This window comes from Chiloscyllium plagiosum, unplaced genomic scaffold (assembly GCF_037043375.1).
Source record: "Chiloscyllium plagiosum isolate Xiang-an unplaced genomic scaffold, Cpla_swu_hap1 HiC_scaffold_35, whole genome shotgun sequence".
Lineage (NCBI taxonomy): Eukaryota > Metazoa > Chordata > Chondrichthyes > Orectolobiformes > Hemiscylliidae > Chiloscyllium > Chiloscyllium plagiosum.
This window is the reverse complement of record NW_028270173.1, coordinates 53,560,552-53,588,133: the sequence shown is the minus strand read 5'-3', so window position 1 is coordinate 53,588,133 and position 27,582 is coordinate 53,560,552. Positions and strand designations below refer to the sequence as shown.

Sequence of the window (27,582 nt, the reverse complement as noted above, 5' to 3'; positions counted from 1 at the left end):
AATGGGTTGTACCCTCTACCTGTCTTCACCTATCCCCATTTCACCACCCTGCCCTCACCATCCCCTTTATCTGCACCTCACCCCGAACACCCACCCCTAGTCCTGAAAAAGGGTTACACCCGAAACGTTCACCTCTCCACCTCCTGATGTTGCCAGGCCTGCTGTGGGATTACAAGAGAGGGCAGCACCGTTTCTGTGCCAAGAAGCTCAGGTTACTGTGTACCCAAATGTTTAATGGAATTTCACAGGGAAGGTGGGGCTTAAAAACACTCGGTGAGACAAATCAGGAAAACAGCTTGTTGTTTGCCAGTCGGGGACTGGACTGAAGGACATAACACATTCTAACATCACTGGTGCCTGAGCACTCTGACACAATGGCTCTCCTCAAGCTCTTCCCCACAGACTACACCTTGGCCCTATCGCTGCTGGCCCTCTTTCTCTTCCTGGTCGTGTCCGTAATTCGGCGGAGAGTTCCCATGAATTTCCCTCCTGGACCAAACCCGCTTCCTCTGATCGGAAACCTGCACCAACTGGACCTCAAAAGGCTGGACTGGTCTCTCATTGGGGTAAGTGAGAATCCTTCACTGGGGGACTGTCTGAGGGATGGGGCGGTGTGAGGGAACAGCTCCCAAGGAGAAGCTCACAGAGACCGAGAGAGACACAAACCGAAGCAGATCCCTAATCCCTGACCGAGGAATCTGTTAGCCCTGGGGGCTGTGTTCTGAGAGTCTCTGATCTCTGGTCGGACTTTAATTCTAAACAGATCGGGAGGCGAAAAAAAAAAGCAATTGCAAAGTTATGGCACCTCAGAGAGTGACCAATCTGGGAAATGTTCAATTTAATTAACGTGACAGTAAAGTGAGAGCGACGCTGGACGATGGACCGAATGGCCTCTGACCATGCTGGATTTGGTCTGAATCCTGAAGCCTATTTGAGAGCTTATCAGATCCTTACAACCAGATATTTAAAGCAGAGAGGGGATCGATATAAAATGATGGAAGAAGATTTGGGAGAATCAAAAATCTCTGGATTTTTTATTTCAGGCCATTATAACCAGATAATGACATTGTGAAAGTTCAGGAAAACACCTGAATTCACGTCCTGATCAAAAACCTGATCAAAAACCGAAGTGAGGTCAGTGCAAAGGGAAGGGACTGGTTTGTGAGAGTGAGTGTTCCTTTGAGGAATATCCCAGAGCCAAGTGCCCATCAAATACGTGTCACAAGGGAAAGAAAAAAAAGTCTTAAAATTCAGTCCAATAATCATGAACAAAATGCGGACTGATTTGTCTTTTTGTTTTGCAAATACAATCACCGCTTCCCAACGCAATTTAAAGTGCAAGGGTTCATACCACCAGAGGGGGGGCCCAAGGTTGGGAATGGGGTGGAGCAGGGTTGCAGGGGGAGGATTGGGAAAGCAACAGCTCTAAGGAATTTGGGACTTGGGAGATATGGCATGATTTGGAGGAGCCGGTGTTGGATTGGGGTGGACAAAGTTAAAGCTCACACAACACCAGCCAATAGCACTGCTTCTGCATCAGGTGGTTGTGGAACAAACACAGGATTTATAGCAACAGGATTGCAGTGTCATGGAGTGTCATATTTAACAAATAAAGATCCAGTCTTTCATCTTTTAGAATGATCATGTTCGTTTCAGTTCTTTCATATGTAAATCCCAGAACTCCTTTTAAAGTTACATTCTCGAGGGATCTTGAACAATAGGTACCACCTCAACTCAGATAATGCATTGAAGGTGTGAGGTTAAAATCTGTCGGTGTCCCAGTTTACAGAATCTGACATGTATTTATGCAGTTTTTGAACAAAATAAAATGTAATACTTCAAGTACAAACTCACCCCACAAACATATATTCTGGATTAGTGTGTGTGTATATATATATATATATATATATATATACATTCAAAGTTTGTGAGAAGATTTGTAGCTCGGGTGCTTGTTGTTGTGGTTCTGTTCGCCGAGCTGGGAATTTGTGTTGCAGACATTTTGTCCCCTGTCTAGCTGACATCCTCAGTGCTTGGGAGCCTCCTGTGAAGCGCTTCTGTGATGTTTCCTCCGGCATTTGTCGTGGTTTGAATCTGCCACTTCCGGTTGTCAGTTCCAGCTGTCCGTTGCAGTGGTCGATATATTGGGTCCAGGTCGATGTGCTTATTCATTGAATCTGTGGATGAGTGCCATGCCTCTAGGAATTCCCTGGCTGTTCTCTGTTTGGCTTGTCCTATAATAGTAGTGTTGTCCCAGTCGAATACTGGCCAACACTGGCCTTCCTGGCCAACGTTAAAGCCAACGTCCTGTTTCTGCAGGAGTGTGGGATACTGCACCTCAGCAGCTACAGGAGATGGTCGAGCTTGTGGGCCCATGGGCCGTCAGTTTGGTCGGGGGTCAACGATAGCCGCGCCTCCGGCCTGGGTATCCTGTTGCGAGGAGGCAACTTCACCATCTCCGAGGTTAAGGAGGTGGTGGGCGGGCGCCTCCTCGTCGCTGACGTCATGTACAGGAATGCTCCCCTGAGACTGATTAATGTGTACGCCCCAGTGGGTAAGAGTGAACGGTTGGCCGTCATGCAGCAGCTTCCTCTGTTGCTGGGTAGGTCCAGGCCAGTCAGTCTGGCTGGAGACTTCAACTGTATCATTGATGCAGATGGACGATCCGGCGGGGGGGACAGTAAACTGGACGCCACGTCCAGAGCCCTGATGGACACGGTAAAAGATGCCAAGCTACACGACGTCTTCAACAACCCTGCAGACGGAGCGCAGCGTAGATACACCTGGTCACGGGCAGACGGGTCTATCCGCTCAAGGATAGATTACCTGTTTGTGTCCCGAACGCTCTCGGTCAGATCCACCGACGTCAAGCCGGTGTTCTTCTCTGACCACTGCCTCCTGCTGGCCGACTGTCACCTACAGGACGAGCAGCGGGCTGGTAAGGGAACGTGGAAGCTGAACACCAAGCTGTTGACCCCAGGAAACATTGAGGAGCTCAAGAGGGACTACGCAGGTTGGAGAACCGTGAAGCCCCTCTTTGAGTCCCCAGCGGACTGGTGGGAAACAGTAAAAGGGAACATCAAGAGGTTTTTCAACCTCAAAGGTGTTCAGGAGGCGAGAGAGAGGCGGGGAAAACTGTCCCAGCTCCAGGAAAGTATGCAGAACCTGCTCCTGCTGCAGACGATGGGGGTGGGTGTCACGGAGGACCTCAAGGAGGTGAAGGGCCAGCAAGCCTCGCTCTTTGCTTCAGAGGCCTCCAAGATAATCTTCCAATCCAGGATCCGCTCGGTGGAGCAGGAGGAGACGTGCTCACGTTTCTTCATCCAGAAGGTGCACAAAGAGAGCTCCATGCTCAGCAGCCTGAAGGAAGAAGATGGCTTGATAACATCATCTCAGGCTGACGTCATGAGGATCAGTAAATCCTTCTATGCCAGTCTGTATGACTTGACGCCGATCGACAGCACGGCCTCCCAGCCGTTCCTGTCCTCTATCACGGAGGTCTTAGACGACAGAACACGGGAGAGACTGGACCAGCCACTATCTCTGGACGAGCTGACCAAGGCCCTTGAGTCCTTCGGAAAGAATAAAACTCCCGGATGTGACGGCTTACCAGTTGAGCTCTATTCTGCTCTGTGGGACTTGATTGGCCAGGACCTGCTGGAGGTGTCAGTCAGTATGCTTCGGGCAGGTACCATGAGTGAATCCATGAGGAAAGGCATCATCACCATCATCTACAAGCGGAAGGGGGAGAGGGAGGAATTCAAAAATTGGAGACCCATCTCACTATTGAATGCGGATTATAAAATTTTGTCAAACGTTATCGCCAACCGGGTCAGGTCTGCTCTGGGATCGGTGATTCACCCTGACCAAACCTGTGCTGTACCGGGCAGGAAGATCGCTGAGAGTCTCGCACTCCTCAGGGATACGATCGCCTACGTGCAGGACAGAGGGTTGGACACCTGCCTGATCAGCCTGGACCAGGAGAAAGCCTTTGACAGGATATCACACAGGTATACGAGAGATGTTCTCTCCAAAATGGGCTTTGGGAATATTTCTAACATGGGACAGGAAACAAGGTGGAGGATAAGCAGATGGATACGTGCCAGGGGATATGGCATTTGTGGGGGTGAAAGTTTGGGGGAATTAGGCTCCTCAGAGGTTAGTAACAATTCTGGAGCAGTTGAGACTTGTCCAGGCCGGATGGTTTGCACCTGAATAGAGGATAGACCAGCGTCCTGATGGGATAGTATATTAATGTTATTGAGGAGGTTCAGATTAATTTTTCGGGGGGGGTGGGAATGAGAAGATAACACTAGAGAGGAAAATCCAGGAATTGGAAGAAACAGCTAGCAAGAGAGTGAAAAAGGTTACTTACATTCTGAGTAAGAGGAACAGCAGTAAGGTCAAAATGACCATCACTGGGCCTACCCATGAATTCATGGAGTGTGGTCAATGATATTGGTGAGCCGCTGATGCAGATAGCCAGCCACATGGGACCATGACAACATGGAAGTAAGTTAGTGCTGAATCTACAAGGACAAAGTATTGCTGTTCCTTCAGTGTCACTGGCTCAACAGTGGATGTGCAAAGTGACTTGAGAGATTGGGTGCACAGATCATTGAAATATTGTAAGTAGGTTCAGAATATAATCAAGAAAGTTGGTTGAATGTTGGCCTTCATACCTGGAATACAAAAGGATGAATAGATTATGCTGCAGTTAGACAGGACCCTGGTCAGAGCCCACGTGGAGCACTGTGAGCAGGTCTGGGCTCCACACCTCAGGGAGGATGGAATGGCCTTGGAGGGAGCACAGCGGAGGTTTACAGGAATAATACATGTCCTTCAGGGGTTAGGTTATGAGGAGAGATGATCCAAATAAGGCCTGCTTTCTCTCAAATTTAGAAGGATAAGGGGTGATCTGATCAAAATCTTCGAGATTGTTAACATGAAAAGGGTGGATAAAGATAAACTATTTCCACTGTTTGGAGAGTCTCGAACGAAAGGACACAGTCTGGGCCAGACCGTTCGGGAGGGAGATATGAGAAAGGGTGGTAGATCACTCTTCCACAAATGGCAGTGGGTGTGGGATCAGTTATTAGTTTTAAACTTGAGGTAGATACATTTTTATGAAGCAAATCCATGAGGGGATATGGGCCAAAGGCAGGAACATGGAGTTCGGCCAAAGATCATTCATGATGTCATTGAGTTGTGGAGGGAGCTTGAGGGGCTGAATGGCCTCCTTCTGTTTCTATGTTCAACATTCTGGAATTCCTTTCCCAACACCATTGAAGGTTTACCCACCTGCACTGCAGTGGGTCAGGAAGGCAGCTCACCAACACCTTCTAGAGGAAAAATACAGATGGGCATCAAATTCTTAAGAATTGGGGATTAATATTCTTTCCTTCATTTTTCGCCCCTGACTTGTGCTACAGCTGATTAGAAATGAAACCTTAATGAAATAAATCTCTCTTTGTTAGCTTGCAGAGAAGTATGGCAGTGTATTTTCAGTGGAGCTCGGCCCGCTGAAGGCAGTGGTGTTGACTGGTTACGACACAGTGAAAGACGCTCTTGTGAATCACGCTGATCAATTCAGTGGGAGGCCACACTTACCGATATATGACGCAGTTTCATTCCAAAGTGGTAATTTCCCTCTTTCATCTCTGTGTTACTCTTTGGTCATTTCTGTCTTCAACTCAGCTCACCCGATCATGCTGGTCAAAGTGACACAAAATGTTCTGGAATTGAACTGTGGCCTTTTAGCCACTATTTCCCTCAATTTATAAATAACCAAGCTTCTCATTCTCAATAATCTTGGGTTAGGCCAATGTTTATCAGTGATTACAACTGAAATGATCCTGCTCCCCTGCCCTTTCCCTGCATCCCTGAAAAGCCTTTCCCTCGTCAGGCACTTATTCAAATCTTTTTTCAAAACTTCCATTGAATTTCCATTGATCAGGCACTTCTGATCATCACCATTCAATGTGTCTTTCACAAACCCTCTTTGTTTCTTTTGCCAATGCTATGAGCTCTGTGCCATCTGATTCTCAGTCCTCCAGCCAATGGGAAACAGTGTCTTTTCATTGACTCTGACGAGATCCCTTATGATCTTGGATATTTCCATCCAAAAGCTCACACAACCTTCTCTTCTCCAAGGTGAACAACACCACCTTTGACAAGCGATCATCTATCATTCGTCTGATGGTGACCCTCGCTCAACCATTTCCCAACAATGTGGCACTCAGAATTGAATACATTGCTCCACTTGAAGCCAAACAAATGTTTTATTAAATTTCAACATAATTTCCTTTGGTTTTGCTGAAGAAATACACATTTTGACAATCGGAATTCTTGCAATGTGCTAGAAAATGCCAAAGTAATGCCAACCAAAACTTGTGCTGCGTGAGAAGAGGGCTACTAGCAATTAAAATCATTACATTTCACATCCACATAAATACATTGTGCAACTTCGACATCTCATTCAAAACCCCAATACACTCGAGCTTCCTGCTGTCATATTAAATGGCAGGGATCAGATCCCGAGCTGCTAACAGACCTCACATCCCTCCCTTGGTTAAGCTGCTGGGTTGGCAGTCAGACCCTGTTACCTTCCTAGTTTTTATTTCCTGCCAATTGGCCACTTGCCAATACCTTGCTGTCTCAAGGTACTGCACTTCTTCATCACCTCCCTCAATATAATGGGAGTCATTGAATAACTGGGACAATCCCCTGCATCAACAATTTGTCTAACTCCATAAATGTTGCTCAAGCTACAGAACATTAACCTTCACATGATATATTCGAGTTGTTCAATATTAAATCAACAAATAAAAATGGCACATTTTACTGTGGGATAACCTTAAATATGAACTGACAAACACTGAAATTGGGAGTCATAGATCATAGAGTCATAAAACACTGAAACAGACCCTTCGGCCTAACCAGTCCATGCTGAACGTAATCCCAAACTAAACTTATCCCACTTGGTTGCACTTGGTCCACATTCCTCCAAAAATTTCTTATTCGTGTACTTATCCAAATGTCTTTTAAATGTTATAACTATATCCACTTCTACCACTTCCACTGGAAGTTCATTCCACACAAAAACCACACTCTGTATAAAACAACTGCCCCCATGTCTTTTTTTAAAACCTTTCTACTCACATCTAAAGAATATGCCCCTTGCCTTGAAATCCTCCATCCCGGGGAGAAAAGACACCTGCCATTCACCTTATCCATGTCCCTCATGATTTTATAAACTTCTGCAAGGTCACCCCTCAACCTCCCACACTCCAGTGAAAAACGTTGCAGCCTATGCAGCCTCTCCCCATACCTCAAACTCTCTAATCCCGGTAACATCCTGGTGAATCTCTTCTTAACCCCGTCCAGCTTAATAATATCCTCCCTGCAACAGGGAGAACAGAATTGGGCAGACTACATCAAAAGAGGCCACTTGGTTACAAAAATCAGAGGGAAGATGAGATTTGGTTTTACGGCTGTCATTGTCATCTGGAATGCAGTACCTGGGATGGTTCTGGAAGCAGGGTTAACAGGAACATCCAAAGGGGAATTGAGAATGACAACATCAAGAAGAATTTTGTGAAGTCAGACCAATGGCTCACTCCCCCAAAGAGCACTCATGGATACAATGACCTTCCTCTTGGTTGTAGAATGGTGTAATTCTCAGGAAAGGAAAGGGCGTTAGAAACCTGGGGTTTGGCAGCACTCACAGCAGAACCCGTGTACAATATTTGATCAGCTTTTTGTGTGTCACTTTCAGGCGTGATATTCAGTGACGGGAAGTTGTGGCGGGAGAACCGAAAGTTTGTGATCTCAGCTCTCCGAGGATTTGGCATGGGCAAGAAATCCATTGAAGACAGGATCAATGAAGAGGCCAGCTTTCTTGTCAATGTGTTTGAGAGTCACAAGGGTGAGTGCTTGGTGGGTCATAACATGCTGGGATTCATGGTTCCCTCGAAATTGACATCTACAGAAAAGATTTTCACTTGAACAAAAGATCCCAACACCAACTTTAGATCAAGAGAATGTTCCAGGGCAGCATCCACATACCAATGCTGCTGCTGCTGTGAAGATTCAGGTCTATTATTCCCCTCAATTTAACTCGGTCCTGCCTGATCAGCAGAGACTCTGCCACTCTGGTTCTTTGACCATCGCCTCCACGTGTTGGTGACAGGCTCTCACGTATACAGCAGAGATGTGGGTGTCGAGGTAACTAGACTTGCTGAGCTATGGCTGTGGTGAGGCTCCCAGGTCAGTCACTGTTGGGGTGGCCCTTGGAGGCCCTCAGGTTCCAGGTCCCAATGCAACTTGGAGATGAGTGGAAAGCACCCTTGTGGGATTTCTTATTTTAAAATGTGGGCTGGTCCGTGCACACCGATTCTCACAGGACACAACAGGATGTGACATTGGTGCAGTGGCAAGGGAGTTTGAAGGTAATTTGAGTCCAGACTCTGGTGTGTAAGCACGGACACAACATGGTCTGTGTCTGGTTGTCTGCTCCTGCACAAAGCTTACTGAATTATTTCCATTCCTTCAGTGTGGACGGTGGTTGCTAAAAGTTAGGTGCGATGGTGTATTAACAGCCTTTCTCATGCTCTTCCCAACTCTCGGGTCAATTTAGGCATTTGTTTGTTCAAGCCATTGGTCCATTTCACCCCTAAAATCTGTTTGTTCCTCCTCGACTTGGTCTGACATAATTGACAGGTGAAATCCCCGTTGTCCCTCTCTCTCTCACTGAGTAGACATGACTGGTGCTGAGTTTAACCTTAAACATGCCTCAGGTGAGGGATGAGATTGAAAAGGTGGGACCTTTACAGCAATCACAGCCAGTGTGAGAATTGAGACCATGCTATGTGTTCAAACCTTTACACATGACATTGGCACCGCTGACTGCCAGCAACATTTTGCCTGTGTCTAGTTGCCTCTTGAGAAGGAGATGGTGAGCTGTCTACTTGAACAATTCCAGTTCGCGTGCTGTAGGTTGACCCACAATGTCCTAACAGAGGGAATTCCAGGAGTTTGATTCAGTGATGTTAAACAATGATACATTTCTTCCTCCCAACTCCAGTCTCTTCGGAGATGTAGCTTTGAATCCCATCGCTGCCAAGTCATTTTAAGCTGAAGGATTCTGCGTAACCTGAGGTGGAGGATGGGAAAAAATTGTGGCTGTAACAGCTGCTCGATATTGGAGATATTGCAGTGTTGGAAATGATTTCCTGGAATCTTTGGAGCAGTAATTACTGTTTTATAAGCTGTTGCTTTGATTATTTTGGGAAGAAATCAAAAGAACAATGGTTTTAAAAATGATGAAGCAAGACAAAGCAGATATCACATGGAAGGTTAGAAATGGAGACATCAAACCAAAACAGCTGAGTGACCCAGGAATGACCCTGTACAGCTGTGTGACCCAGCAATGACCCCGAACAGCTGTGTGAGACAGCGGTGACCCTGTACAGCTGTGTGACCCAGCAATGACACTGTACAGCTGTGTGACCCAGCAATGACCCTGTACAGCTGTGTGACCTGGCAGTGAATCAGCACAACTGTGTGACCCAGCAATGACCCTGTACAGCTGCATGACCCGGCAGTGAATGTGCACAACTGTGTTACACAGAAATGACCCTGAACAGCTGTGTGACCCAGCAATGACCCCGAACAGCTGTGTGAGACAGCGGTGACCCTGTACAACTGTTCTAACGGAGGGAATTCCAGGAGTTTGATTCAGTGATGTTAAACAATGATACATTTCTTCTTCCCACACTCCAGTCTCCTCAGAGATGTCGGTTTGAATCCCATCGCTGTGACCCAGCAGTGACCCTGCACAGCTGTGTTAACCCAGCAGTGATCCTGTACAGCTGTGTGACTCAGCAGTGACCCTGTACAGCTGTGTGACCCAGCAGTGATCTTGGACAGCTGTGTGACCCAGCAATGATCCTGTACAGCTGTGTGACCCAGCAGTGACCCTGTACAGCTGTGTGACCCAGCAGTGACCCTGTACAGCTGTGTGAGACAGCAGTGACCCTGTACAGCTGTGTGACCCAGCAGTGACCCTGTACAGCTGTGTGACCCAGCAGTGACCCTGTACAGCTGTGTGAGACAGCAGTGACCCTGTACAGCTGTGTGAGACAGCAGTGACCCTGTACAGCTGTGTGAGACAGCAGTGATCCTGTACAGCTGTGTTACCCAGCAGTGATCCTGTACAACTGTGTGACCCAGCAATGACCCTGTACAGCTGTGTGACCCAGCAGTGACCCTGTACAGCTGTGTGAGACAGCAGTGATCCTGTACAGCTGTGTTACCCAGCAGTGATCCTGTACAACTGTGTGACCCAGCAATGATCCTGCACAGCTGTGTGACCCAGCAGTGACCCTCTAAAGCTGTGTGACCCAGCAGTGCCCCTGCACAGCTGTGTGACCCAGCAGTGACCCTGTACAGCTGTGTGAACAAGCAGTGATCCTGTACAGCTGTGTGACCCAGCAGTGACCCTGTACAGCTGTGTGAACAAGCAGTGATCCTGTACAGTTGTGTGACCCAGCAGTGATCCTGTACAGCTGTGTGACCCAGCAATGATCCTGTACAGCTGTGTGGCCCAGCAGTGACCCTGTACAGCTCTGTGACCCAGCAATGATCCTGTACAGCTGTGTGACCCAGCAATGAACCTGTACAGCTGTGTGACCCAGCAATGACCCTGCACAGCTGTGTGACCTAGCAGTAACCCTGTACAGCTCTGTGACCCAGCAGTGACCCTGTAAAGCTGTGTGACCCAGCAGTGAGCCTGTACAGCTGTGTGACCCATCAATGACCAAGTACAGCTGTGTGACCCAGCAGTTACCCTGCACAGCTGTGTGACCCAGCAGTGATCCTGTACAGCTGTGTGACCCAGCAATGACCCTGCACAGCTGTGTGACCAATCAGTAAGTAACCCTGTACAGCTGTGTAACCTAGTAGTGACCCTGCACAGCAGTGTGACCCAGCAGTGATCCTGCACAGCTGTGTGACCCAGCAGTGACCCTGTACAGCTGTGTAACCCAGCAGTAACCCCCCGCACAGCTGTGTGACCAAGCAGTGACCCTGTACGGCTGCGTGACCCAGCAGTGACCCTGCACAGCTGGGTGACCCAGCAGTAACCCTGCACAGCTGCGTGACCCAGCAATGACCCTGCACAGCTGTGTGACCCAGCAGTGACACTGCACAGCTGTGTTACCCAGCATTAATCCTGTACAGCTGTGTGACCCAGCAATGGCCCTGTACAGATGTGTGAACCAGCAGTGACCCAGTACAGCTGTGTTAACCAGCAGTGATCCTGTACAGCTGTGTGACCCAGCAATGACCCGGTACAGCTGTGAGAGACAGCAATGATTCTGTACAGCTGTGTGACCCAGCAGTGACCCTGTACAGCTGTGTGACCCAGCAGTGATCCTGGACAGCTGTCTGACCCAGCAAAGACCCTGTACAGCTGTGTGAGACAGCAGTGACCCTGTACAGCTGTGTTACCCAGCAGTGATCCTGTACAGCTGTGCGACCCAGCAATGATCCTGTACAGCTGTGTGAGACAGCAGTGATCCTGTACAGCAGTGTTAACCAGCAGTGACCCTGTACAGCTGTGTGACCCAGCAATGATCCTGTACAGCTGTGTGACCCAGCAATGACCGTGTACAGCTGTGAGAGACAGCAATGATCCTGTACAGCTGTGTGACCCAGCAGTGACCCTGTACAGCTGTGTGACCCAGCAGTGACCCTGCACAGCTGTGTGACCCAGCAGTGATCCTGTACAGCTGTCTGACCCAGCAAAGACACTGTACAGCTGTGTGAGACAGCAGTGACCCTGTACAGCTGTGTTACCCAGCAGTGACCCTGTACAGCCGTGTTAACCAGCAGTGATCCTGGACAGCTGTCTGACCCAGCAAAGACCCTGTACAGCTGTGTGAGACAGCAGTGACCCTGTACAGCTGTGTGACCCAGCAATGATCCTGTACAGCTGTGTGACCCAGCAGTGACCCAGTACAGCTGTGTTACCCAGCAGTGATCCTGTACAGCTGTGTGACCCAGCAATGAACCTGTACAGCTGTGTGAGACAGCAGTGATCCTGTACAGCAGTGTTAACCAGCAGTGATCCTGTACAGCTGTGTGACCCAGCAATGACCGTGTACAGCTGTGAGAGACAGCAATGATCCTGTACAGCTGTGTGACCCAGCAGTGGCCCTGTACAGCTGTGTGACCCAGCAGTGACCCTGCACAGCTGTGTGACCCAGCAGTGATCCTGTACAGCTGTGTGACCCAGCAAAGACAATGTACAGCTGTGTGAGACAGCAGTGACCCTGTACAGCTGTGTTACCCAGCAGAGACCCTGTACAGCTGTGTTACCCAGCAGTGATCCTGTACAGCTGTGTGACCCAGCAGTGACCCTGCACAGCTGTGTGACCCAGCAGTGACCCTGCACAGCTGTGTTACCCAGCAGTGATCCTGTACAGCTGTGTGGCCCAGCAATGAACGTGCACAGCTGTCTGACCAAGCAGTAACCCTGTACAGCTGTGTGACCCAGCAGTGTCCCTGTATAGCTGTGTAACCCAGCAGTAATCCCCCGCACAGCTGTGTGGCCAAGCAGTGACGCTCTACAGCTGCGTGACCCAGCAATGACCCTGTACAGCTGCGTGACCCAGCAATGACCCTGCACAGCTGTGTGACCCAGCAGTCACCCTGCCCAGCTGTGTGACCCAGCAGTAACCCTGCACAGCTGTGTGACCCAGCAGTGACCCTGCACAGCTGCGTGACCCAGCAATTACCCTGCACAGCTGTGTGACCTAGCAGTGACCCTGCAAAGCTGTGTTACCCAGCAGTGATCCTGTACAGCTGTGTGACCCAGCAATTACCCTGTACAGCTGTGTGGCCCAGCAATGATCCTGTACAGCTGTGTGACCCAGCAATGACCCTGTACAGCTGTGTGACGCAGCAGTGATCCTGTACAGCTGTGTGACCCAGCAGTAACCCTGTACAGCTGTGTGACCCAGCAGTGATCCTGGACAGCTGTCTGACCCAGCAAAGACCCTGTACAGCTGTGTGAGACAGCAGTGATCCTGTACAGCTGTGTGACCCAGCAATGACCCGGTACAGCTGTGAGAGACAGCAATGATCCTGTACAGCTGTGTGACCCAGCAGTGACCCTGTACAGCTGTGTGACCCAGCAGTGATCCTGGACAGCTGTCTGACCCAGCAAAGACCCTGTACAGCTGTGGGACCCAGCAGTAACCCTGCACAGCTGTGTGACCCAGCAGTGACCCTGTACAGCTGTGTGACCCAGCAATGACCGTGTACAGCTGTGAGAGACAGCAATGATCCTGTACAGCTGTGTGACCCAGCAGTGACCCTGTACAGCTGTGTGACCCAGCAGTGACCCTGCACAGCTGTGTGACCCAGGATTGATCCTGTACAGCTGTCTGACCAAGCAAAGACCTTGCAGAGCTGTATGATTTTGCTGTTTAGTTAGAAATGTATCTGGACATTGGCGTTCATTCTGAGAAAAATGAACAAACAGTAAAATTCGAAGCTGACCTTTGAGAAACCATGTGGGGATCTCACAACAGGGAGCAGTGAAATGGCTAGCTTTAAAGTGTAACCTGACTGTGGTTTTTGGTAAATCTACAACAGTGAGTATAAGGGGTACTTTTGATTATATGTTTTTATTAAGATCTCTCTCTTCAATAAACTTTAATGATATAAAACACAGGTACTAAGTTATCCTTTTTAGAGCGGTACGACAAGGCTATTTTCTGTGTCTGTCGATTAAGGTGTAAAGATGGCTTTTAGTCGAGTGATGTGCTCTTCCTGTTGGATGTGGGAGATTGGGGAGAGTTTCCAAGTTACTGATGATTACATCTGCAGGAAGTGTGTTGTTTGCGAATTCTATTGGATTGCATGGATTGGTGAGAGTGGCAGGTTGAGGAAATGAGGAATTTACAGGAGCAAGGGGTGTGGTGGATGGCAGCTTCAGGAAGGGAGAAAAACTGCACAGACAGTCCGGTAGATGGGTTAACTCCAGGAAAGGTAGGCAGATAGTGCAGGAGTCTCCTGTGGCTATTCCATCTCAAACAAGTATGTTGTTTTGGAAAATGTAGGAGGTGGTGGGCTCTCAGGGAAATGTAGCACAAAGTTTTTAGTAGTGAGACTGGCTCTAATGTAACAAGATGGTATGTCTCCTTCAAAGTGATTTCTTGTAACTAAGAGGATTGATGTGGGCAGAGTGGTGGATGTGATCCAAATGGACTTCAGCAAGGCATTCAACAAGCTTCCGCATGGTAGACTGGTTAGCAAGGTTAGATCACATGGAATACAGAGAGAACTAGCCATTTGGATATAGAACTGGCTCAAAGGTAGAAGACAGAGGGTGGTAATGAAGGGTTGCTTTTCAGACTGGAGGCCTATGACCAGTGGAGTGCCACAAGGATCAGTGCCTGGGTTCATTGATTTTTATCATTTATATAAATGATTTGGATGTGAACACAGGAAGTATTGTTGGTTTGTTTGCAGATGATGCCAAAATTGTAGGTGTTGCAGACAGCAACGAAGGTTATCTCAGAGTACTACAGGATTTTGGCGAGATGGGCCAGTGGACGAAGAGTGGCAAATAGAGGTTAATTTAAATAATGCGAGATGCTATAGTTTGGAAAGGCAAAGCAGGCAGGGCTTATGTACTTAATGGTAAGGTTCTCGGGAGTGTTGCTGAACAAAGAGACCTTGGAGGGCAAGTTCATAGTTCCTTGAAAGTGGAGTTGCAGGTAGATAGGATCGTGAAGAAGGCATTTAGTATGCTTTTCTTTATTGGTAAGAGCATTGAGTTTAGGAGTTGGGAAGTCATGTTGTACAGGACATTGGCTAGGCCACTTTTGGAAGATTTTGTGCAATTCAGGTCTCCCTCCTCAAGGAAGGATGTTGTGAAATATGAAATGGTGTAGAAATGATTCACAAGGATGTTGCCAGGTTGGAGGGTTTGAGTTATAGGGAGAGGCTGAATAGGCTCGGGCTGTTTTCCCTGGAGTGTCGGAGGCTGAGGGGTGACCTCTTAGAGGTTTATAAAATCATGAGAGGCATGGATTAGGTAAATAGACAAGGCCTTTTCGCTGGGGCAGGGGAGCTCAGAACTAGGGAGCATAGGTTTAGGGTGAGAGGGGAAAGATATAATGGACGCCTAAAGGGGCAACATTTTCATGCAAAGGGGGGGAACATGGATGGAATAAGCTGCCAGAGGAAGTGGTGGAGGCTGATATGGTTACAACATTTAAAATTCATCTGGACATGTGTATGAATAGGAAGGGTTTAGAGGGATATGGGCCAAGAACAGGCAAAAGGCACTAGATATAGATGAATTGGATGGAATGGTCTATTTCCATGCTGTACATCTCTCTGACTATGACTCATCTAAAAGCTGCAATTTTGACTTCCTGCTTCCTGATTAATCTTAAATCTTCCCAATTCTGACAAAACTCAGCAGGTCGGGGCGTATATGTGGGAGAGAAAACAGCGTTAACCTTTCGAGTCCCCTTCTTCAGAACAGGAACATTGAATAGGGAACTGGACCGATTCCTGAAGAAGCAGGGAATAGAGGGATATGGAGTGTGTGGAGGCAGAAGCGTTTTAGTTCAGAAAGGTTTCATGCATCAATACAGGCTCGATGGGCCGAAGGGCCTGTTCCAGTAATGTACTGTTGTTTGTTAAAACACTAACTCTGCTTTCATCCCAGGGATGCTGCCAGATGTGCTGAGTTTCTCCAGCAATTTCTGTTGTCGCTTCAGATTTGCAGCCTCCGCGGTTCTTTGTTTTATATGAGTAACTTGTGCTTTGTGAAAGAGGACAATGATTGAAGTATGATTACTGTTTAGAGGCCTTTTTGTAATGGAATTCTGTGTTTATTCACAGGTCAGCCTTTTGAAACTGCACAGATTATGTATTTGGCTGTGAGCAATATCGTCTGTTCCATCATATTTGGAGACCGTTTTGATTATAACAATGAAGTATTTATCCATCTGACAAACATGGTTAATGAGAACACGAGACTGTTGGGAACAGCTCCAATACATGTAATTGTCGTTTTGTGGTATTGTACTCAGGCTGAGTGTTGAGGTCATTTGCAATTTGGTGTGTGTGACGATTTCCACATCTGACTTGTTACAGGTTGAAGACTCTTGTTAACATTGTGTCTCAGTCATAAATGCTGATATGTGAGACAGGCTTACGTGGGCTAAATTGGAAAACTTTTGGTCAGAAAATAAACGTGGAAATCTATTTTAAAATAAAGCAAAGAACTGCAGCATTGCTGGCAATCAGAAAATGGTTGGGAAGTTGCTGGAAAGACCCAGGAGGTCTGGTAGTCTCTGAGGAGAGAAAGTTTCAGGTCCAATGGCCCTCCTTCAGCACTGACAAAATTTACCTGGCCTGGCACTGAACGTGTTGTCACCGTAATGAGTTTTCTGAACTCATTTAGAATGAAGTGAGGCATTTTATAGAATCACAGAAAGATTCCCCGAAGTGGAATCATTCTCCCAGACTCTTGATATGGAGAGGGAGTGGGTGGGGTCGGGGTGTGGGGGTGGGGGGGAGGTGGGGTAATGTTTTCAAGAGATGTGATTCCCTCAGCTTCCCACATGAAGGAAAATGATGCAAGTGACATCAACCTGGGGGAGCCGGGTTCAAATCCTGCTGTGGTGGATGGCGGAATTTCAATTCGCTTGAACAATACAAATCTGGATTTAAGAGTATAATGATGAATATAATTGGCAAGAAAAGCCCAGCTGGTCCACTAATTTGGAGGAAATCTGCTGTTCTTACTTGGTCTGACCTGTATCTGAGTTTTGGAATCCATATGTAACAGATGATAGCTGATTGGTCACCCATTCTGGATGAGAGCTAAAGCATTCAAACTAAAACTGTAAATTTGGAGGGTTTATGGGTTGGGGTGGGGGCACTGAGGAGAGGAGAGGAAGTGCGGTGTTGCCATGACAATCTCCTATCTCCCATGAAGCATCACTGAATGTAAGTAGTTGCTGCACTGACCGTGGACGAGCGATCACTGGATCCTCCAAAGGCCTGATCCTGATGTTCTTGTTCCAATCCAGCTGTTCAACTCTTTCCCATCTCTGGGATTTCTGATTCCGAGCCGCAGGAAGATTATTCAAAATCTCGTGAAGGTGCATGAAATCATTGAAGATTTCTTCAAAGCTGCTAAAGAGACGTTGAGCGAGAACAGCATCCAGACACTCAGCGAGGCCTTAATTCTGAGGCATCAGCAGGTATAGTGACACACCTCTTCGGCACGAAGGGGAATCTCCCCAGATTTCAGACTCCACACCAGGACTTGGTGAGTTTTGATGGAGGAAGATTCTGTGTCAAACATCTGTTAAAATGTCGCTCAGTGCTGCCCCTCGTTTCTGGATACAACTACGAATGTGTAGCTTCAAGCGCTCACTGTATCTGATTATTTATCTCATCGTAGTGCTCATGACATCACGTGGATGCTCAATGTGTCCAGAATATAGCATTGATGGTGTGTGAGCTTCAGTCTTGCAAAAGTCAACATGGAAAGTCTCATGAGTAATATAACTGAGGAGAGGTCTTTCCTAATTTTACACATTATTTTCCCCGAACACTGCCCTTGAAATTACACCAGGATCTGTTGTTCAGTGCTTTGGAGCCACACTATTCTCATTTTGACTAGGAAATCAATCTCTTTAATGAATTTAAACCCCACATTCATTAAGTCCTGCCCCTTCATCTCTGCTTAGCTGCCAGAGTGGATTGAAACCTAATGGTGAACTCAGACAGGAAAGGCAACTTTCATTCAGAGAATTGGAGGGTGATACAGCAGAGGGGAAGGTCGCTCGGCCCATCATATCGATAGCTGCTCCCTGGTAGAGCTATCCCACTCCCCTATTCTTTCTCCACTGCCTTGTCACTTATTTCCCTTCAAGTATATCCCCGACTCTCGTGTGAATGTAGCTTTGTGTCTGTGTCAGGAATTCCAGTCACTCAGCATCGCATTGCTGTAGAGTGCTCCTTGTTGCCCCCTCCTACTGGACTTGTCCCTGACCCACCCTGCTCCTGCAATCATCTCTCCTTACTTATCCAGTCAAACCCATTCATGATTTCCAACGGTTCTATCGAATCTCCCCTTGATCTTCTCCCCTTCAGTAAATCTGCCCTGCACCCACGCCCCAGCATTGACATTTTCCCAAAAGTGTGACACCAGAACTGGATGCAATATTCCAGCTGAGGCCTCACCAGATTTTTATATATATTTGTATATAAAACAGAATGGTGTGGGTTAACTTCCTGATGTACGTACTCAGTCCAACAAAAGCTGTAAAGTTGCTTTAAAGGACTTCTCGACCTGTTCCTCCACCTTCAAATTGGTGAAGTCTATTGCCTCCCCAAAGCCTGACCATGAGTGAGTGTATTTCTCCTCCCTCCACTTCCCATTTCCCTGCATTGTATTCCATCTGCCAAGTCTGTCATTGTCATCGTGACGTTCATGACCAGAGGCTGGAAGGATCACTATCCTCGGGCACACATACCCCTGTCCAGACATTTATGGAGCTGAATATTTTCCTGAAGGAGGCGACACACTCTCCTTTGTTTCATTTTATCTTGAAGGAGCTGGGAGGTGAAGATTTAGAGAGTAAGAAAAAGGATATCGTGGTTACAATCGCTGACCTGTTTGCTGCTGGCACAGAAACCACCGCCACTACCCTCTGCTGGGGACTTCTTCTGATGGTAAACTACCCAGAAATCCAGAGTAAGGAATCCTTCACTCTGTGTTTGTTAGTTTGGTGGTTGTGCCTAAATTGGCATCTGAATCTAATATAATATTGTTGCTTGTATAATTGTATCTTGTTGCTTGTAATGTATATAGATGGTTGGGAGGGGAATGCAGACATGGTCTGATTGATGCGTTTGTGGATGACACACAGTTCAGGGGTGCTGTGGATGGTAAGGAGGATTGTCAGAGGATACAGCAGGAAAGAGATTGGTTGGAGAGTTGGGTGGAGAAATGGCAGATGGAGTTTAATCCAGACAAATGGAAGGTGATGCATTTCGGGAGATCGAATGCAGGAGGGAGGTACTGCACACAGTAAATGGCAGAAACCTTCGTAGCACCAACATACCGAGGCATTTGGTGTGCAGGGCCACAGTTCCCTGAAAGTGACAACACAAGTTGATAAGGAGGTCAAGAAGACATCTGGGCGTGCTTGGCTTCACTGGTCAGGGATAGAGGATGAATAATTAGCAAGTCATGTGGCAGTGGTGTGGTACTTTAGTGAGGCCACATTTGGAATATTGTGTACAGTTCTGGTCGCCACACTACCAGAAGGATGTGGAGGCTTTGGAGAGGGTTCAGAAATGGTTGATAAGGATGTTGCCTGGTGTAGAGGGCATTAGCCATGAGGAGACAGTGGAAAAACTCAGTTGTTTTCACTATAATTTCAAAGGATGAGGGGTGACTTGATAGATGTTTACAAATTATGAGAGGCATGGATAGATGGAGTCCTTAATGACAGTTCCTGGGTGACATCAATTTAAGGTAAAAGGGGGTAAGTTTAACAAAAATATGAGAGCCAAATTTTTTTTACCCAGAGGGTGGTAAGTGCCTGGAGGAGGTGGTGGAGGTGGAGACAATAGTAACGTTTAAGAGACATCTTGACAATTGAGGAACAGGCAGGGAATAGAGGGATACTGACCACGTAGAGGCAAAAGGGTTTTAGTTGGAAAGGCATCACGTGTCAGCACAGTCTTGTTGGGCCGAAGGGCGTGTTCCTGGGCTCTACTCTCCTTTGTTTTGTTTTAGTCAGTCCTTTATGTTCCCTGAGGGAGGTTAGTTCCTGTCATGAGTGTCTTGGCACGTGGCATTTCATATCTACATCTGGTGCTCAAACCCACCCTCCCCTCAGGGTAAAATACTGACCCCTGTAAGAATCTGATTGAGAATAAGACAAGACATTGTCAGTCAGGAACCCAGTGACCATCAAGAGCAATACTGAAACAGCTCTGGGCTCAGCACGATGTTGGCCATCACAATCAGAAACCCCTCCAATGGTTGGGATTAGAAAGAGCTGATCATTAGTGAGCCAGCACGTGGAGTCTTCCTGAGCTTGAGCCCAAGGTGACACCTCTGGGCACAGAGGAGACAACTTTCATTGCAGGTTCTGGGATGATTCCCAGGGTGACGTTCAGAAAGACACAAAATCAATATTGACACATCTCATCAATCCACATTTTAAATTCTGTATTTGATTTCTGCCCTGGAATTGGAGCACAAAAACTTATTAAACACCAGAGAAAATGCTAGACCTGGGAGTGCAGGTTTGAAAGAGAGCAGAGCTATAACCTGTTGACAATGTGGCACAGTCATACTCCTGCATCTACACACCAATCCCACTAGGTGGAGCCTTGCAGTCCAGCACTGAGCTCCATACCTGGATCGATGTTCGGAGAATTATCCAATTTATCACAATTTTCCTGAGTTTAAGCCCAGGTGAACACCCCAGTAGCTGCACAGTGAACCCTCCAATCTTGTGGATCATTGTGGTCAAGGGGAACCAACAGCATGGAATGTGGAGACAGAGCATTGATAAGCCTCGAACAAGTTGTATCCAAGACCTCTCTCGCTCTCTGACAGAGAGACAAAGCCTCCCTCAGGGACATCGGGAATCCAACAGAATTGGCAGATCCTCTGTCAGTCTGATTCACTTGGGTAAATAATTACCTCACTGTCTGATTCCCAATTGGACTGAAGGCAAGAAGGCTTTATGTAGGTTGAGGTGAACAGTTATCCCAATAAACAGGTCACTGCAGAGGGGATGGGCCACTTGGATTGATTTGTTATACTTTCGATCTCGGTTGAGGGGGGAATACTCTGGGGGTGGCCCTAAAATGTCCCTCCTGGGATCATCCTGCCCCTGCCGAGTTTCCTGCCCAGCACTTTGTTTGTGGAAATTATGACACTCGACAAATCAGCACTTTCAATCGGTACCTTCTCAAGGGTAATAAATATGAATAGTGGTATGGAATTATTTTAAATAGAGTGTCAAATTGTCCTCAGTAGTGAACAATAAAAATTTACCTTGGAGGTTAGCACACAGTGGGTGGTATCACATCAGCTGTGTGTTTGGGGCAGTTTGATGTTTATGCCTGTCAGAGTTGATGAAGTAAAGTATTGAGAGGGGAATGTACTGGCAATGGAACTGATCGAGCCCGTTCCGTGTCACTCAACAACACAAAGTTCTCCACTTCAGTTCATTCTGCAGTAAACTGTTACCCTCCATCCAAAGATCTTTACCTTTTTGTCTGTTTCAGGGAAAGTTCAAGATGAAATTGATCGGGTGATAGGAGCTGGTCGATTCCCGAGGACAGAAGACCAGAGACACATGCCCTACACTGAGGCTGTGATTCACGAAATCCAGAGGTTTGCCAACATTGTCCCGAACCTTGCTCATTCGACAACCGAGGACACACATTTCAGAGGGTATTTCCTTCCAAAGGTATCAGAGATACAAGGCTTACTTTTCACAATTTGTGCCACTTGGAGCATTGTTCGAGACAAAAGAAACTGCAGAGACTGGAAACTAAAATAAACAAACAGGAGGCTGGAAGGACACAGCAAGTCAGGCAGCACCAGGAGGTGGGGAAGTGGGTGTTTCGGGTGTAACCCTTCTTCAGGACTGGGGGTGGGGGTGAGGGGGTGGGGTGGGGGAGGGGGGATCAGAGTGGTGAGGTGGAATAGGTGAATACAGGGAGAGGGCACGATCTGGTTGGTCGATGGGAGGAATGTATCCAGTTGGTAAAAGGAAGGAAGGGTCAATCCGAGGAATGGAAGGGAGGGGGAGGGGCTGGGAAGGGAGTCAGGGGATGGAGAGAGAGGTTATTTGAAATTGGAGACCTCAACGATGAGTCCTCCTGGCCGTAGGCTGCCCAGGCAGAAGATGAGGTGTTGTTCCTCCAACTTGTGGTCTGGCAATGGTAAAGGTTGAGGATGATCATATTGGAGAGGGAGTGGGAAGGGTTATTAAAATGGACAGTGACTGGGAGGTCAGGTCGGCCCCTGTGGGCCCGGCTGAGAGGTTCAGTGAACCGTTCCTTAAGTTTACATTTGGCCTCCCCAGTGTAGAGAAGACCACATTGGGAGGACCTGATACTGTAAACTAGGTTGGAAGTGAGGCAGGTGAACCTCTGACTGACCTGGAAGGACAGTTTGGGGCCCTGGAGGGAGGTGAGGAAAGTGGTGTACCAGCAGGTTTTGCACCTTTTCCGGCTGCAGGGGAGTACCATGGGTTGGATGTGGGGTGATGGGGAGATGTTGGTGGGAGAGTGGCACAAACCAAGGACTGTTGAAGGGAACATTTTTTTCCTGAGGGCAGAGAGGGGTGGGGAGGGGGAGATGATCTTGGGGTTGGGTCTAGTTGGAGTTGGCCAAACTGACCTCCCAACCACTGCCTATTTCAATTCCCCTTCCCATACCCTCTCCGACATGTCCATTATCCTCCACCTCAACATTGAACTCTCCAATTTCAAACAACCTCCCTTCCCAGACCCTCCCCCTCTCTTCCACTGCTCCCTGCCACCCGGCCCACTTCCTACCCAAAATCCTCCCCGACATCCCCCCCACCTTTATCTGCAGCTCCCCTCACCCCCCACCCCAGTCCTGAAGAAGGGTTCTACTTGGAACATTGTCACCATGGTAATAATATTATGGTACTTTCTGAATAAATACAGGAACTGAGTTAGAAGGGAAACAAATTAAAAGGGGAAATTTCAATGTTGAGAATTGCTAATAAAAAAGTCACATCGAAGGTTCCCATCACACAACCTCAACAGTGAAAAATGAGGCCATTTCTCCCATCTTATCTGTACTAGCTCTCTTTAGCATTTTGACAGAACCAAACACCTGCCTTTCCCCCATAAACCATTGGTCCTATTGAAATAATCATCAAGTGCTCTCCTGAATGCCTCATGTGACCCTGCCTTGACCATACTTCATTCCAAACCCAGTCACGAACTGTGGGAAGAGGTTTGATTTTAAATCTCACCTCACATTTGTGTTTTTTAAAATGCGTCAAATCGCACCTCACACATGCTTTTTTTCAAAATGTGGTTAAAATGTGCCATCTGACTCTCAATCCTGTTACAAACACTTTGCACTCATCAATGAAAAGGGTAACATTATTGTTTTTTTCTTTTCTTTCTTTTTTCTGTCGGGGAAGGGGATAGGATGGCCAGTGACAAGTACTGCCCTTCACATCAAAGGGCAGTGCTGTGTGATCAAAACAGTGAAGGGGAGGATAGGGACGACACTCTCGTTTATTTTTTTTTATTTTTTTGTCTTTTTTTAACCCCCACACTACCGCCTAACCGCGGTGGTGCTTATTTTTTCCCCAGCACCCATGGTGTGTGTGTGCAGGTGTGAGACACATTGAAAGACACAAAGCGCATGGATCTTTATTCAATTTCCACCACCAGGAAGATAGGAAAACACTCGAGTGGCCAGTGACAAGTACTGCCCTTCACATCAAAGGGCAGTGCTGTGTGATCAAAACAGTGAAAGGGAAGGTAGGGACTAAATCAAAATAGAGTTGGAGGGAGAAACAATGCACTCCACTCCCTGTGGCGCCCACCTCTCCCTGAACAACTCCAGGTGTTGGTGGACACCGCGTGCTCCTTCTCCAAGGACACCCGGGCTCTAACGCAACTACGGAAGAGGGGCAGGTAACATTATTGTTAATGAATGAGAGGAGAGTGCTGATTGGTTGGCCAGTAGACTCTGATTAGCAGAGGTCAAAGCAAATGCACCAGTTAATGATGACTGGTGCTTAACTGCCAAGCTCTGTTTAAGTTTTAAACTAGGTAGGTTGACTATGATTGCCCTGAAGGGTGAACTGGAGAGAGGCAGTCACCTGTTTTATTGAATTGAACAGGCACAATCTATGTACGTGTTCCTTCTGTCAGCAAACAGCAGGGTCCTGTGCACTAATCTACCCAGCCTCCACTGCAGGTAATTATGTCCCACTGCAGGCCAAACAGCAAATTGGATTTTAGGAACTGAGTTTCTTTAATCGTGGGGAAGAGCCGCTACATTTGACAATAAGGTGGAGTCGGTTATAACCTGAGGTATCTAGTGAAACTAACAGGATCAGGGAGAAAATTGGGTTTTCCACATCCTGCATGACTCACTCTCCATTAAACACAGGCACAGTAACACATTCAGAACGACTTTCCGTGCATTTCAGGGAACGTCCGTTATTCTTTTACTGACCTCGGTGCTGTACGATAAAACCCAATGGGAAAAGCCCCACCAGTTTAACCCGGCTCACTTCCTGGATGCTGATGGGAATTTTGTGAAGAGAGACGCCTTCATGCCTTTCTCTGCAGGTAACCGGTTGTACAAGGGGCCGTGTGTTCCGTTACTAAAAAATTCCCATCTCTGAAGTGAGGCAACTGACTGTGGAGAGCCAGCTCTGATTTGAACTGGGAGCAAGCTCCAAAATTTCACAATGGGTTGAGCTCCCCCATTTGGCTCTTACTTCATCCACGGTATGTGGGTGTCACTGGCTAGGCCCAGGATTTATTGCCCGTGCCCAAGTCGCCCCTTGAGAAGGTGGTGGTGAGCTGGTGTCTTGACCCGCTGCAGTCCGTGCTGAGAGACAAATGCTGTTACGGAGGGAACTCCACGATTCTGAGCCAGCGATACTGAAGGAAGGGGGAGATGGAAAAGGCAGGGCAGTGGATGTGAAGAATGTGGGATGAGCCATTATCCTATTGAATGGCAGAACAGTCTCGAGGGGCCGAATGGTCTGCTCCAGTTCTTATTTCTCGTGGTCTTAAGGTCAGGATGGTGAGTGACTCGGAGGGACTGTAGTGTTTCAAGAAGCCAGCTCACATCACCTTCTCAACGGGCCAAATCAGGAATGGACAATAAGTGCTGGGCCCAGACAGTGACGTTCATGTTCCATGAGTGAATAAGGAAAAGGGAAGTTAAATACGAAGGCTATGACCAGTAATGTCAACTAATTCAGCTCAGGAGGTGGCACAGGTCCTGCGATCCCATAGGGGTTTGGTGGGACCACACTCAGTCACAGTTTTGGTCTCTCCACCCAAGGAAGGGTAAAGTTACCTTAGAGAGAGTCACTGAGCTGGTTCCTGGAACAGGGTCTTGGTGCTCTATTCCTTAAAGACATTGAAAGAAGGATAATTCTTCAGGCCCTGGAGAGGGGATGTGTCATAGAGTCATAGAGATGTACAGCATGGAAACAGACCCTTCAGTCCAACCCATTCATGCCGACCAGGTATCCCAATCCAATCTCGTCCCACCTGCCAGCACCCGGCCCATATCCCTCTAAACCCTTCCTATTCATATACCCATCCAAATGCTACTTAAATGTTGCAATTGTACCAGCCTCCACCACATCATCTGGCAGCTCATTCTATACACGCACCACCCTCTGGGTGAAAAGGTTGCCCCTTAGGTCCCTTTTATATCTTTCCCCTCTCACCCTAAACCTATGCCCTCTAGTTCTGAACTCCCTGACCCCATGGAAAAGACTTTGTCTATTTACCCTATCCATGCCCCTCATAAATTTGTAAACCTCTATAAGGTCACCCCTCAGCCTCCAACACTCCAGGGAAAACAGCCCCAGCCTGTTCAGCCTCTCCCTATAGCTCAAATCCTCCAACCCTGGCAACATCCTTGTAAATCTTTTCTGAGCCCTTTCAAGTTCCACAACATCTTTCTGATAGGAAGGAGACCAGAATTGCACGCAATATTCCAACAGTGGCCTCACCAAGTCCTGTACAGCACCAACATGACCTCCCGACTCCTGTACTCAATACTCTGACCAATAAAGGAAAGCATAACAAACGCCTTCTTCACTATCCTATGTACCTGTGACTCCACTTTCAAGGAGTTATGAACCTGCACTCCAAGGTCTCTTTGTTCAGCAACATTCCCTCGGACCTTATTATTAAGTGTATAAGTCCTGCTAAGATTTGCTTTCCCAAAATGCAGCATCTCGCATTTATCTGAATTAAATTCCATCATTTCTGTTCAATGGACAGCCTCACAGTAAAGGAGTGTCCATTTCGGATGGGGAGAGGACAATGTTCTCTCACTCAGAGTGGGGTGTGTCTTTGGAATTCCCTGCCCTGAGGGTCTGTGCATGTTCAGTCATTGAGTAGATTCAGGACCAGGCTATTGGATCCGAACTAAATGGATAGGAATGGAGAAGGTTTGGGAAGGTGGGGTGGAGGGAGCAGATCAGCCAGGTTCTTATTGAATGAGCAAAGAGCATGAAGGGCCGAATGTACTCCTAGCTGTTCGAGTTCTGTCTGTACGGGGATAGAGAGACACACTGTGGGAATGAGATTGCTTGCAGTTGGTGACCATTGGGATGGTTTCAGCGATGGGGGTTTGGAAGATGGTGGTCTATGAACAGACTCTGTGTGTGTGTGTGTGTGTGTCTGTGTGTCTGTGTGTGTGAGTGGGTGGGAGTGTGTGGGGGGGTCAGTGTGGGTCTGAGTGTGTGTTGGTGTGTGTCTGTGTCTATGCGTGTTTGTGTGTGTCTGTGTGTGTATGTGTGTGTGTGTCTGTGTCTGTGTGTGTGTATATGTGTGTGTATATGTATGTGTGTGTGTGTCTGTGTGTGCGAATGTGTGTGTCTGTGTGTGTATGTGTGTGTGTCTGTGTGTGTATGTGTGTGTGTATATGTGTGTGTATATGTGTGTGTGTCTGCCTGTTTGTGTGTGCGAGTGTGTGTGTGTGTCTGTGTGTGTATGTGTGTGTGTGTATATGTGTGTATATATGTGTGTGTGTGTGTGTGTCTGTGTGTGTGTGTGTGTGTATGTGTCTCTGTGTGTGTCTGTGTGTGTGTCTGTGTGTGTGTCTGTGTCTGTGTGTGTGTGTGTGTGTGTGTGTTGGGTGAGGTACTGACCGTCCCCTGTTCTTTTTCAGGTCACAGGGTGTGCGCTGGTGAGGCACTGGCCAAAGTGGAGCTTTTCCTGTTCTTCACCACCCTGCTGCAGAAGTTCCACTTCCAGGCCCCACCAGGTGTGACCGACCTGGACACCAGCCCGAGAACCGGCTTAGTGTCCAACCCGAAACCCCACCGGGTTTGTGCTGTGTCTCGCTGATGGGACCCAGCGACAGGCCCAGTCGGTCTTTCACTGCTGGGTTTATAAAGGTGGGAGCTGCAGCACAAAGTGTGAGGCAGCACCAGAACCGGATTACCCTGTCTCTATGTGACGTGGCACACAATCATTTACTCTTCGTACAAATCTATATCGTCCCACCTTCACTTCGGTAACGATAATGTTTCCAGGGAATCGGCTGAGAATGTTCTCCCATTACAAAAGGAGGCAGGCATTTCATTGAGGGTTTGAATGCTCTTTGCAAATTAACTCAGACCCATTCCAAACCTGTCTGACTGATTCATTTTGAGGCGAATCCTTGCTTTTTGGAGCATTACATTCATTGAGGTATTTGAACGGATGCATTGCAATGACTGAATGATTAAACCATGTTCCCGAATCTTG

The 27,582-nt window shown here is 47.6% G+C and overlaps 2 protein-coding genes across 2 annotated transcripts in view; both read left to right on the top strand.

The window, feature by feature from the left end:
* The window catches only part of LOC148140900 (class I histocompatibility antigen, F10 alpha chain-like), a 413,938-nt gene that overhangs the window by 6,549 nt on the left and 379,807 nt on the right, over positions 1-27,582 (top strand). The gene's annotated exons all lie outside the window — the stretch shown is intronic.
* LOC148140905 (cytochrome P450 2K1-like) lies at positions 161-27,582 on the top strand. The gene is made up of 9 exons (XM_087979671.1): positions 161-566; positions 5,478-5,640; positions 7,778-7,927; positions 15,928-16,088; positions 17,124-17,297; positions 18,658-18,799; positions 21,358-21,542; positions 24,285-24,426; positions 27,002-27,582. The coding sequence occupies exons 1-9, from the start codon at positions 375-377 to the stop codon at positions 27,178-27,180; spliced, it is 1,488 nt and encodes a 495-aa protein (XP_087835797.1). The 5' UTR covers positions 161-374; the 3' UTR covers positions 27,181-27,582.